General features: G+C 39.4%; 1 protein-coding gene across 1 annotated transcript in view; it reads left to right on the top strand.

Annotated features, from left to right (window-relative positions):
* stub1 (STIP1 homology and U-Box containing protein 1) overlaps positions 1-13,072 on the top strand; it is a 41,204-nt gene that overhangs the window by 16,061 nt on the left and 12,071 nt on the right. Inside the window, exon 2 of the mRNA XM_059979242.1 lies at positions 8,167-8,365. Within this exon, the coding sequence (XP_059835225.1) occupies positions 8,167-8,365 (199 nt within the window). The remainder of the gene's footprint in view (positions 1-8,166; positions 8,366-13,072) is intronic.

Here is a 13,072-nt window from a genome sequence, read left to right as displayed (position 1 = left end):
TAATGACTCTCTGAAAAAGAGAATTACATGGTCATTATTATGTTCTTTGTGGAAGTTTGTAGAGTATGCATTTAGATGCTGTTTCTAATATCATAATGTCAATGTAAAATTTATTATGTTGGCTTTAGGATGACATGAATAAAGTTCATAACTTTTTTAAATTTCATAGACATGGGTGATTTAAATTAGTTTTTTATTATTTTTGTTTAGGGGAGATGTTCCAGTAGTAATTCTTCCATGTTAATGAGTGTGGTTTTGAAACTACGAAATACAGGCTGGTGATTCATGTGTTGGTTGTGTCATGCAAGTGAATATAGCCAGTTTGTTACATCTAACATCAGCTGCTCCTATTTGGTTTACTCCCTGATGTCAGAAGTTTGTGTCCTTTGACAAAAAGCAATATGTCTTTTTATGAAAGATAGCTCGCTTGTGCAACATGATTCAGTATAACCACCTGCTGCTACCATGAATTTAATCTATGAAGATCTCAGCAGAATAGACCTTTTTTTAGGGCAAAAGTATGCAGTCTTCTCCTGATTGTGGAAGGGTTCTGATCCTGTGAACTATTTGTAGCCTGAACAGTTCGCAAGTTGGAAATGTGGGTGTCACCCAAACTACTAGACAGCAAAAGATGCCTGTAACCCTACAGCAGCCAACAAATCCATGCTGGTTTTCTCCCAAGTGCTCAATCATGTGTATAGACTATACGTAAGTGGGATGTGCTGGGGGCAATCTGTACTTTCAAGTGAAGTAATATTTTATTTATCATATAACAATATACTACTTTTCAATGTAGTATACAAATCTCAACACAAATCTCCAAAAGTTCATCTAGAATTTTATTTTAAAGAGTAGTTAACTTTAGTGTGTGTGTGTGTGTGTACACATGTATACACATGCATACACATAAACAGTTTATTTTTAACTCCATGTTGGCCAATCTGTTGTCCAGTGTGGAAGGTGAAAGCCAGAGTAATCCCGGTGGTGATAGGAACACTTGGAGCTGTGATCCCTAGACTGGGAGTTTGGCTCCAGCAAATCCCGGGAACAACATCTGAGATCTGGGTCCGGAAGAGTGTACTACCAGGAATAGCAAGTGTCAAACCCTCAAGTTCCCAAGTCTCTAGTAGAGGACATGAGATTGGGGGAAAAAATACACAAACACCACCCATAAAAGGCCTTGGGGGGGGGGAGGAATGAATAAATAAACAAATAAATATAGAGGCAAACTGGAAAAATTCTGAAAGCATAAAAAACAAATCTGGTTCACTAAATTAATGAAAATGCAAGGCATGTCAGACCTGTGAGTACTTCTAGTATTTTCTGCTGTTTCATAAATCACAGAACTTGCTGAAATGTGATAAGATCACCTTTTGTATTAAAGATATAAATGGAGACTAATTATACCTATTGGATTTTGTTGTAAAATCGACTGGGATGAGTCATGGGTTGCCTGTCCTGAATGGAGTTCAGTATCCCCTGTACCCATAAAAGTGGAGATTATTTCATCACAGAGATTTTTCAAAAACCAATTGGTGTGCCAAAGTGTTCAGCTTTTGTGGTTGGTCTGATTTTCATGTCTGTCAGAGTCATAGAGTAATAAAACAAAAAATGGGACCTTCTGCCCAAGATGTCCACGCTAATCAAAATGTCCATCTAAGTTAATCCCACTTGTCCACATTTGGCCCATAATTTACCTGTCCAATTGTCTTTCAAATGTTGTTGTTGTAGTTGTATCTTCCTCAACCACTTACTCTTGCAACTCATTCATGAATGTGCTGCTTTCTGCTTGTTAAAGTTGTCCCTCGGCTCTCTTCTAAATCTTTCTCCTCTCACCTGAACCCAGGCAACCTGTTCATATTCTATACCTTCACAGTATGGTCCGGTCAATTTTGACCTGGCCCAAGAATCCCCTCATAACAAGTGTCTATACCAAATTTTGAGCCACAGATCTATTTAGAATGTATAAATAGCCTATCTGACATTAATAAATGGGTGATTAATTCTTAATTAATGTTTCAGAGATCTAAAATCCATTTCAATAGATACGGGTCAAATTTGACTCGAAACAGCTTCAATGTACAAAAATTTGTAGCACCTGTACAAAAGTATAAGTTTTTAAATATTTTCATATTTGTGCATTTTGGGTTACTTTAGGAAAAGTAATCAGATTTTGGCTAGAAAAAAAATGGCATTTAGGGTTTTTTTTTTACTGCTGTCAAATGTCAAAACGGGTCAAATTTGACCCAAACAGTATGTAAGAGTTAAACCTATGCCCTCTAGTTTTTTATTGCTTTCCATGGAGAAAGATTACACATTCACCCTATGCTGTTATGATATCATACAGGTTATTACATTACATTTGAGTCTCCTATGCTCCAAGAAATAACATTCTGGCCTGTACATTTTCAGATGCAGCACTGTAGCCCAATGGCTTCACTGTTCTCCGTAGATAAAGGACAGCTCAGACTTTTAAAGATAGAGGAGGTAGAATCTGCTTTATGATTAACTCAATGGTATACAAACATAGCCATTCTGCCTCAGTCCTGGTCACATGATCTGGAATATCCAGCGGTCAAATATCACCCATTTTATCTGCTCACTTTGTTTGTTGGAGCTTTCCGCCATCGTTCTGGTAGCGGTGTACATTCCACCTCAGGCCAACACCTGGCAGGCACTTGAGCTGAGCAACATAATCAGTAGGCACGAAACTGAGCAACTCAATTCCTTTCCTATCATTGCGGTAGGACTGTAAGATATAGGAGCAGAATTAGGCCATTTGGCCCATTGAATCTGTTCTACCATATCGTCATGGCTGATCCAGTTTTCCTCTCGGCCCCAACCTCCTGCCTTCTCCCTGTATCCCTTCATGCCCTGATCAAACAAGAATCTGTCAACCTCTGCCTTACATATACATAAAGACTTGGCCTCCACAGCTGCCTGTGGCAAAGAATTCCACAGATTCACCACCCCATTGGCTAAAAAATTCCTCATCACCTTCATTCCAAAAGTACGCCCCTCTATTCTGAGGCTGTGTCCTCTGGTCTTAGACTCTCCCACTGTAGGAAACATCCTCTCCACATCCATTCTATCAAGGCCTTTCACCATTCGATGGGTTTCATTAAGGTCAATCCACATTTTCTGAATTCTAGTGAGTACAGGCCCAGAACCATCAAATGCTCTTATATGACAAACCATTCAATCCTGGAATCATTTTCGTGAACTTCCTTTGAACCTTCTATAGTGTCAGCGCATCCTTTTTAAGATATGGGGCCAAACATGCTCACAATACAACAAATGAGGCCACACTTATAAAGTGTAGGACTGAAGTAGTGAATCATAACATCATGAATGGCTGTGGTGCTTCCCTCTCAAACGAGCTCAATGCCTTTTCTACATGCTTTGAAAGGGAGAATAAAACTACACCTGTGCAAATTCTTGCAGCATTTGGTGACCCTGTGATCTCTGTCTCAGAGACTGATGTCAGAACCTCTTTCAACAAGGTGAACCTTCAAGGCTTCAGGCCCTGATAATCTAGCTGGTAGGGCTCTGAAAACCTGTGCAACTGTGTGGTGGGAGTGATGTCTTCAACCTCTGCTGTAGTCAGAGGTCCCCACCTTCTTCAAAAGGCCGACAATCATTCTGGTGTCCAAGCGGAGCAGGGTGAGCTGCCCAACAACTGTAGCTCAGTAGCACTCATATCTACTGTGATGAAGTGCTTTGAGAGGTTGGTCATGGCTAGAGTCAACTCCTGCCTATGCAAGAACCTGGAAGTGCTGCAAGTTGCCTATCGCCACAATAGGTCTACAATGGAAGCAGTCTCACCGGCTCTTCATGTGGTCCTGGCTCACCTAGATAGTAGTTATGCCCGTATCAGGCTGCTGTTTCTTGAATACAGCTCAGCATTCAACATAATCATACCCTTAGTTGTAAGCAACAAGCTCTAAATCATGGTCCTGTGCACCTCCTTCTGTAACTGGATCATTGACTTCCTCACTGGATCAGAAGTAACATTTTGCTGGCAATCAACACTGTTGATACCTACTATTGTGTGGCAAATGCCATCTATAAATTTTCAAATGACACAACTATTGTTGGCAGGATTTCAGATGGTGATAAGGAGGTGTACAGGAGTAAGATAGATCATCTGGCTGAGTGGTGTCACGGCAACGTACAGCCAAGGAGTTGATTGTAGACTTCAGGAAGGGGAAGTCAAGGGACACATTCCAGTCCTCATCAAGAGAACAGAAGTGGAAAGGGCGAGCTGTTTCAAGTTCTTGGATGTCAACGTCTCTTGAGAATCTACGGTATCCTAGACCCAACATATTGATGCAATTACACAGAAGGCATGACAGTATTTTGTTTGGGGAGAATTGGTATGTCACCAAAGACACTTGCAAATTTCTACAGATGTACCATGAAGAGCATTCTAACTGGCTGCATCACCGTCTGGTGTGGTGGGGGCAGGGTGAGTGGGCTACTGCATAGGATCAAAATAAGCTGCGGAGGCTTGTAAACTTAAGTCAGCTCCATCAAGGGCACAAGCCTCCATAGTATCCAGGGCATATTTAAAGAGTGAATAAATGCTGAATAAAGCAATAATCTGTTATATTTATTCTAATCCAATTCACTTTTAATCTCTGTTAGCTTTATGACAAACAAAAATAAAGTAAATGAAAGTGATGAATAATCAGCATCAGATTGTGCTCTGGTTCCAGAAATATTTTATTAGCTTATTTTTATTTTTGCATGACTTGTTTTTTTAATAAGTTCTATTGGATTTCTTTATTTTGTGCCTGTCTGTAAGCAGATGAATCTCGAGGTTGTATATAGTATATAGACTTTGATAACAAATGTACTTTGAAATTTGTCTTTTTATTGACCAGTTTGACATTTGGTTGGCATTTTGTACATTCCAGCGTAAGAATTGACTAATACAGCGCCTTGTACCTTATCCGCAAGGGATTGATTCGGGGACCCCTTGAGGATACCAAAAAACGTGGATGCTCAATTCCCTTATTTAGCCTGGCTCAGTGCGTTGGAGTTTAGGACCCAGTGGGACCCCAGACCTGTGAAAGTGTGGTGGTCTTTAGGACCTGGCGGAGCTCTGTTCACGAAAATAATCACAATTACAATTGAAAGTAAAATGATCGAAAAATAAAATAAAGCAATTGGAAAGAGGTGAAACACTATCGGTCATTGGAAAAGCGTTAGGCTATGATCGGAATAATTTTAAAGGATAAAGTGAGAAAGGCCCTGCCCCAATGAAAGCTACAATTATTACTAAGCAATGCAGTGATTTAATTATTAAAATATATACGTTTCTTAAGTGTTTTATGTGCATAGAAAGGTAAAATATATACTATATACTAAGACAGATGTTTGACTAACTGACGCTAAATAATACCGGATGTTCCAACTTACTTAGCAAGAATACTTCCGATCTTTATCGATCCCAACCCATGATAACCTACGCACATCCTCCCGTATACTTTAAATCATCTCTAGATTACTTATAATACCTAATACAATGTAAATGCTACGTAAATAGTTGTTATACTACATTGTTTAGGGAATAATGACAAGAAAAAAAAGTCTGTACGTGCTCGAACAACATTGTGGAAGAGCACTTCCGGGTTTCCTCGATTCGCAGTTGGTTGAATTCGCGCACGCAGAACTGGCGGATAAGGAGGGTTGACTGTATCTGTATAATTAACTACCTCAGCCTATAATATTCAATATCTGTGTTGTGACTGATTCTGATTGCGAAATTGTTGTCATTGTTTTACTATTGAGAAAGAGTCATTCGTTTCAAAAGTAGAATGCTGACATCTTCCAGTTATCAGTGTATGATAAAATTTATGGAAATTTCATATTTCCAATATCAAATTGCTTAATTTAAATACACTACATTAGTTTTTATCTGTTGTTAATTTCAACATCTACCTAAAGGAAACTTGGAATATACTTTATTTTAAATATTGCTTTTAAAATGCAGAATGTTAGTGTTGGAGGCAAACAAAATATAACTTTGTTTTTAATTAACGATTAATGTGCTAAACCTTTGCTCAGGACAGAAAGAGAATGTGTTTTAATAGTGTTTGATTTGACATCCAGTCCTCTACACTTGATTTTACATTTAAAGTTTTGGGGAAATTCTAAGATGGAGTTAATTAATATGTAGACTGATGTGGATCCAAATCTTAGCAAATGCCTTTGGTGATTCACTATAAGTGTTATACAAAGATTATTTTAATTTTGATTTGTATTGTAAAAGTTAGAAATTTGAGCTGATTTATAGCAGGGTTAACATCTTGATTTAATGTGTTATCGGATTTATATGGGAATCATTGGACAAATTTTTATTACAAATTATAAGTGAATGTAATAGTGCAATATAAACACGAGATTCTGCAGATGCTGGCAATCCAGAGTAACTCTCACAGTGCTGGAGGAACTCAACAGGTCAGGCAGCATCTATGGAAATGAATAAATGGTCAATGTTTCAGACCGAGACCCTTTTTCAGCACTGGAAGGGGAAAGATGCCAGAATTAAAAAGTGTACTAGCTGGGAGGTGATAGGTGAAAACAGGTAGGTGGGAAAGAAAGGTAAAGGGCTAGAGAAGAAAGATTTTGATGGGAGAGGAGAATGGACCATCGGAGAGAGGGAGGGAAGAGGGAACCCAGTGGCGGGGGATAGGTAGGTAAGAGGCCAGAGTGGGAAAAAGAGGAAGAGGGAAGGTGGAGGGAAAATAAAATTACCGAAAGGAGAAATCAATATGCATGCCATCAGGTCGGAGGCTACCTAGATGGATTATGAGGTGTTGCTCCTCCACCCTGAGGGTGGCCTCATTGAGGCAAAAGAGGAGGCTCTGGACTGACATGTCAAAACAGGATTGGGGATAGGAATTAAAATGGTTTCTGTGAAGAATTTTAGAAAATTTTAGTACTATATAAAAGCAAATTGTTGTAGTCGGTAGACCAGTTATTTAATTATTTGATCTGCTTCCAATTAATTTTATGTATTTATAATTACAGTTATCTATACAAAATATATAATTTTGTATCGGGGGCATAGATAGGTTAAATGCAAACAGGCTTTTTCCACTGAGGTTTGGTGAGACTAGAACTAGAGGCCACCTCTTGGTCTTCTCGTGTGCCTTAACTACTAAGCCCAGCAGAACTGTTTTTACTGACAGGAGAAGGGGCAATGGTTGGGTTACTGAGCCTTAAAGCCAGTTGCTTTGTAAAGACGGGCTCATCAGCCATGGTTAGCAGCTGATTTTGGAGAAGAAAAACTCTGATTTCTAACCTCCGCTGCCTTGCAGCTATACCCACTCATGGGGAAAGCTTTGGGAATAAACCCCGAGGAAATATCAGGAACTGGAGTTCCTAAAGCAGTCTCACATTCAGTTCAATGCTGACTGCCAATTCCTGCAATGCCGCTGGTGCCAAACTGTATGGATCTCTGCCATTCCTTTGGATTCATCAGCGGGGTGGGGGGGCTACTACATGGACAACAACAGCTTGCCTCCATATCGTACTGCCTTGGCTTGAGTATCTAGACAGCTAGGGCGCAATACACTTGGTCGACTCCACTAACAGAGGCCTCATAATCGCTTAATCCCAAGCAAGCAGAGAATTTTTCATCATGAAGCTGACTAGCTATTTGTAGAAAGTGAAAAAGCTCTGGAATATCAAAAGGTGAATACAGAAGATTGTAATATTCAGTGTAAGATATTTGCCCTGCTTACTGGATGAAATTCTTCAGGGCACATGCACTTTCTTCCCATTGTTTGTTCATCTTTACCAAAGCAATGTGCTGAGGAAATGTACTGATCTCATTTTCAAAGAAAATTACCGTGACATTGCCAAATACTTTCTCAGTTCTTAAAACATTGATTAAATTAATACTTACTCTTTAACTGATTTACATTTATTTATTCTTCGATTTTTAAAAAAATATTATCCACTCTGCTACTAACTTCTACTTCCTGTAAAAATGAGAGACAATTTCTCATTTTAGTTAAGAATGCGCATCAGTTACATTTAAAGCAATATTTATCATTCTGTTAGAAACCACATTCACTGAGTCGTTTTCTTTTGTTTGCTGAGTTTACCAGTCAGTTTCTACCAATCTCATACCTACTTTGGTTTGTCTTTCAGAACCGTAACCCATCTGTGGCAGTATACTACACAAACCGTGCTCTGTGCTACGTGAAGATGCAACAGTTCGATAAGGCGGTAGCAGACTGTAAACATGCCCTGGAGTTAGATAGCCAGTCTGTTAAGGCTCACTTCTTCCTAGGACAGTGCCTGCTGGAAATGGAGAATTATGATGAAGCTATCGGCAACCTGAATAGAGGTCAGGGGTCCAGCTTCTATTCATAATCAATGCATAATTGTTTACAGAAGCACAGCAACAGGAAATATGAAGCAATTTAATTCTTGCAGTTCTTTTGGGATGAGGAATTTTCTAGCCAGCCCAGAATTTATTACTCATCCCTTTTTTGCCCTTGATGGTGAGAAACCTTCATGAACTGCTGAAGTTCTTTTAGTGAAAGAATGTCCATCATACCGCTGGGGAAGCTGTCCCTGTATTTAGACTCGACAGCATGAAGGAGTGTCAGTATATTTGCAAGTCTGGGAAGTGTTATTGGTGTTCATGTTTCATGAAAGTTGATTCAGAAACACATTCCTCTTTTTATGTTTATATTTTTTGGATACTGCTTAACAGTGACCTGAAACTTGCTTTTCTGTTTAATTAATGAAGCCATTGTTGTCCATCTCAAGTCTTTATGTAATTACACTGGCTTTTTTTTACTGTGACCTTTTGAGTTAAGCGCAGTTCTCCTTTAGACATTTGAGACCAAATAGCATCAATTGTCAATGATAAATGTAAAATGTGAAGAATTCTCACTCTCATGTTAACGTATGGTATTTCCCAGAAGTTGTGAAGTAGGATTTCTGTGCATGATCACAGCATATGCTCACTTTCAGAAGAATAACCATAATAAGCTGCTTTGGTATTTTCTATAGAACAATTTACTGGGTATCTCCCAAAGACACTATGAGATGTATACAGTATCGTTTTAGTACTATAGTTTAGTGGTTAATGGGGTGTTGCAAAGTACCCATAAATTATTTCATACACTATCCAAGAGCTACTAGTTAAGAGGAGATATTTTAATGACATAATTTTTATAGAAGAGTGAAAAATTTAAAGCAGAGTTGTTTCAATTGTGAGCACTTTTCAGTGCCATTCATAATTTACTTCATTGATGACCGTTCCAAAAACATGTCACTTGCTGATGAGTTGGAATGATAGTTTGCCAACTTACCATTCATTCATGTTGCATTAGGAGAGTGAACACAAAAGATTGTGAAGGTTCAGTGTAAGATATTTCTAAGAGATGGGAAAAAAAGGCAAGCTCTGTAGAAAATAAACTGCAGTACATTTTCAAAAGCAAAGTAGGAAAGAGAAAAATTGAAATAAATGTTTAGAACTTTATAATGAAGCTAATTCAGAAAATTTTGTGAAGTAGAATTTTATTTACTGAGAGTAGAAGTTGCTCGCTGGACCAGAATTTATTGCCCATACTTCATTGCTCCTGAACTGTATAGGTTGCCAGCCATTTCAGAACAGTCAGTCTGTATTTGCACTTTGGATGGATCAGGCCAAGTAATCATAAGCAGCTATCTCCTTAAAGTAATCTGTTTGGGTCTGGACAGCAACTTTGTAGTTTCATAATCACTGAAGAACATGGAACATAGAACAATACAGCAATGGACAGGCTAATCTTGTGCCAATCTTGAGCAACACACGTAAAATGCTGGATGAACTCAGCATTGATGCCAATTTATACCAAATGCCATCCTCTGGTGCATCATCCATGTCCCTCTAATCCTTTCATATTCATGTGTCTCTCTTAAACTGCACCAAACTGCCTGATTCCACTCCCATCCCTGGTAACTTATTCCAGGGACCTGTCACTCTCTCCATATAAAGAAAACCTCATAATTCTCATAATTTAAAAATAACTGTTAGGTTTCTCCTTTGGCCTCTGATGCTCTAGGGAGAACAATCCAATTTGTCGAACTTTCCCTAAAGCTCATAATGCTCTAATCCAGGTAGCATTCTGGTAATAAACACAGGAGATTCTGCAGATGATGGAAATCCAGAGTAACAGAAACAGAATCTGGAGGAACGCAGCACGCTAGGAAATATCAGTGAATATAAATAAATAGTTTGGCTGAGACCCTTCATCAGGACTAGAAAGGAAGGAAGAGGGGGAAGAAGCCAAAACATGAAGGTGGGGGTGGGAGTACAAGCTAGAAGGTGATAGGTGAAGCCAGGTGGGTGGGAGAAGGGGGAATGAAGTAAGAAGCTAGGAGGTGATAGGTGGAAAAGTTAAAGGGCTGGAGAAGAAGGAACCTAATAGGGAAGGAAAGTGGACCATGGGAGAAAGAGGAGGAGGAGGAGGGGCACCAGGGGGAGGTGATAGCCAGATGAGGAGAAGAGGTAAAAGGGGGGGCCCGAGTGGGGAATTGAAGAAGGGGGATAGGGAGGAGGAAAATTTACCACTGGTTGGAGACACCAATTATCATGCAATACAAATGGAATGTGAGATGTTGCTCCTACAACCTGAGAATGCCAGTAGAGGAGGCCATGGACTGACATCTGGGAATGGAGATTGAAAATAGAATGGTTGGCCACCATAAAATCCTGCTTTTTGTGGATGGGGTGAAGGTGCTCGCCAAAGTGGGAGCACTGCATACAGTAGGTAACCCCCAACAGATTCACAGGTGACCCAGTCAGGACTGTTTGGGACTCTGAATGGATTCTGATGAACCTCCTGAAAAACCTCTTCTATACACTCTCCACAGTCTCCGCGTCCTTCCTATAATGGGATGATAAGAACTGCATACAATACTCCAAGTGGTCTGACTAAAGTTTTGTATAGCTGCAGAATGACTTCCTTACTCTTCCACTCAACAACCCTACCAATGAAAGCAAGCACTCAACACCACCCTTATTCACTTTTGTAGCCAATTTCAGTGAACTATGGACCTAAACCCCTCGACCCTTCTATACCTCAATACTATTAAAGGGTCTACCATTAACTGTATACTTTCTCCTTTAAAAGTGTAATACCTCACATTTGTTGCGATTAAATTCCAACTCCCACTTCTCTGCCCATATCTGTAACCAATATATGTCCTACTGTATTCTTTTATAGTTCTTTAAACTGTACCTGTTGTTTCTCTCTGCGTCTTGTGGCGCATCAGGTGGCAACCTTGCCGTTTCTTTAGTATTTGTATGTTTTTTTACGAGGCCAAGTTGTTAGCTTGACACTCAATCCAGCATGGATGGAAAGCATATGGATGGAGCTGTCTGGATTCGAACCCAAGACCACTCGCCTCCAAGTCAGTGCAGATGCCACTACACCACCGGCTTTTAAACTCTACACAACTCCACAATTGTGATGTCATCAAGAAACATGTTAATCTTCCTATCTACATTTTTATCCAAATCATTGATAAATATCACAAATAACAGTTTCTAACACAAAATTTTGTGGAACAACACTGGTCATGGACCTCCAGCCAAAATAACAGCCTTCCACAGGATCCCATGTATCTTTATCTTCAGTATCAACCCACAATAAGTGACCTTACCAAAAGCCTCACTAATATAATTGAAGATAACTTCCATTTCCTCAGCTCCTCAAAAAAAAATCTTTCCTAGTTTGTAAGGCATGACCTGCCCTGGTCATGCCATGGTGACTGTCCCTGTCTTTGCAAATGCACATAACTCCTATCCTCCAACAACCTCTCCAAAGCTTCCTTATCAATAATACCAGGCTCACTGCCCATAAATTACCTGGATTATCCCCAATTCCTTTCTTGAACAAAGGTACAACACCTGCCACTCTTCAGTCTTCTGGGACCTCACCTGTTGCTAGTGAAGACGCAATAATACTTGTCAAAGCCCTAGGAATCTCCTCACTTATTACTTGTCCTGGACTGGCTGGTCCTGGACTTATATCCACTTGGCATGATTAACTTATTATTATTTAATTATTTATGGTTTTATATTGCTATATTTCTTCACTATTCTTGGTTGGTGCAGCTGTAACGAAACACAATTTCCCCTCGGGATCAATAAAGTATGTCTGTCTGTCTACTTACAATATTTTGGGATACATACCATCAGATCCTAGAGTCTTATTCACCTTAATTCTTTTCACGTTGACCTCTTGTGGAGGCTTGCATGCTTCAAGCACTCCATCAGGTGATGCCAACTCAGAGCCTCCCATATTGAAATGGCTGTGGACAAGCTGCCAGATGAAGATTGATCCAGCCTCGGCTCTCAGAAAAACTTATTTCTGCCCCTCCTGGGTCACACTTTAGTTAGAAGTGTGAATGCCATACGAAACAGCAACAAGTGCTTTTCAGAAGACCTTGCACTCCCTCCTACTTAATCCCAAAATGTCCTGCATATTAGCATGTCCCACTCTGCCTTCACTACCTTCCAAATCCTTCTTGGTAAATACACAAAGTAATCATTTAATACCTCAACCACTTGATTTGGCTCTAAGCATAAATTCCTGTGTTATAGTTTCTATATATTGAATTTAAATCCCCCCGCTGTTGTCGTGGGGTTCTGCCTGAAGTTTTAGTTTGTTAGTTCAGGACTCTGGTAATATTAATTTGATTAGCACCCAAAGTGTTTTTGCTCTATCTATGTGTGATGTAAGCTTTAAATTAGATGACTATTCTAAGTAGAACCAGTAGTCTGAGGTTTAAATTTACTTCCTTTGTAAATCCTCCTTTATTATTTGTTAGGTGCTCTGAGCAAGCTGCTAGAAGTCCTATTTATGTCAAGATCCTGGTGTTATAATCCGGTCTGGACATATGGAGTCACATAAATATTGAACTGGTGTTGAAGCTTTGCTAAATTTTGTCTTGGAAAGGACACTGGCACACATTACCTAATGCCCAATTTCTCACAGATAAATAATGGTAGAAAACCCAAAGAAAGGACTGAGGAACATTAAACTTTTATAAA

Source organism: Hypanus sabinus, chromosome 9 (genome assembly GCF_030144855.1).
Source record: "Hypanus sabinus isolate sHypSab1 chromosome 9, sHypSab1.hap1, whole genome shotgun sequence".
Lineage (NCBI taxonomy): Eukaryota > Metazoa > Chordata > Chondrichthyes > Myliobatiformes > Dasyatidae > Hypanus > Hypanus sabinus.
Note: the sequence above shows the minus strand (reverse complement) of the source record. Positions and strands in the feature narration are given on the sequence as shown.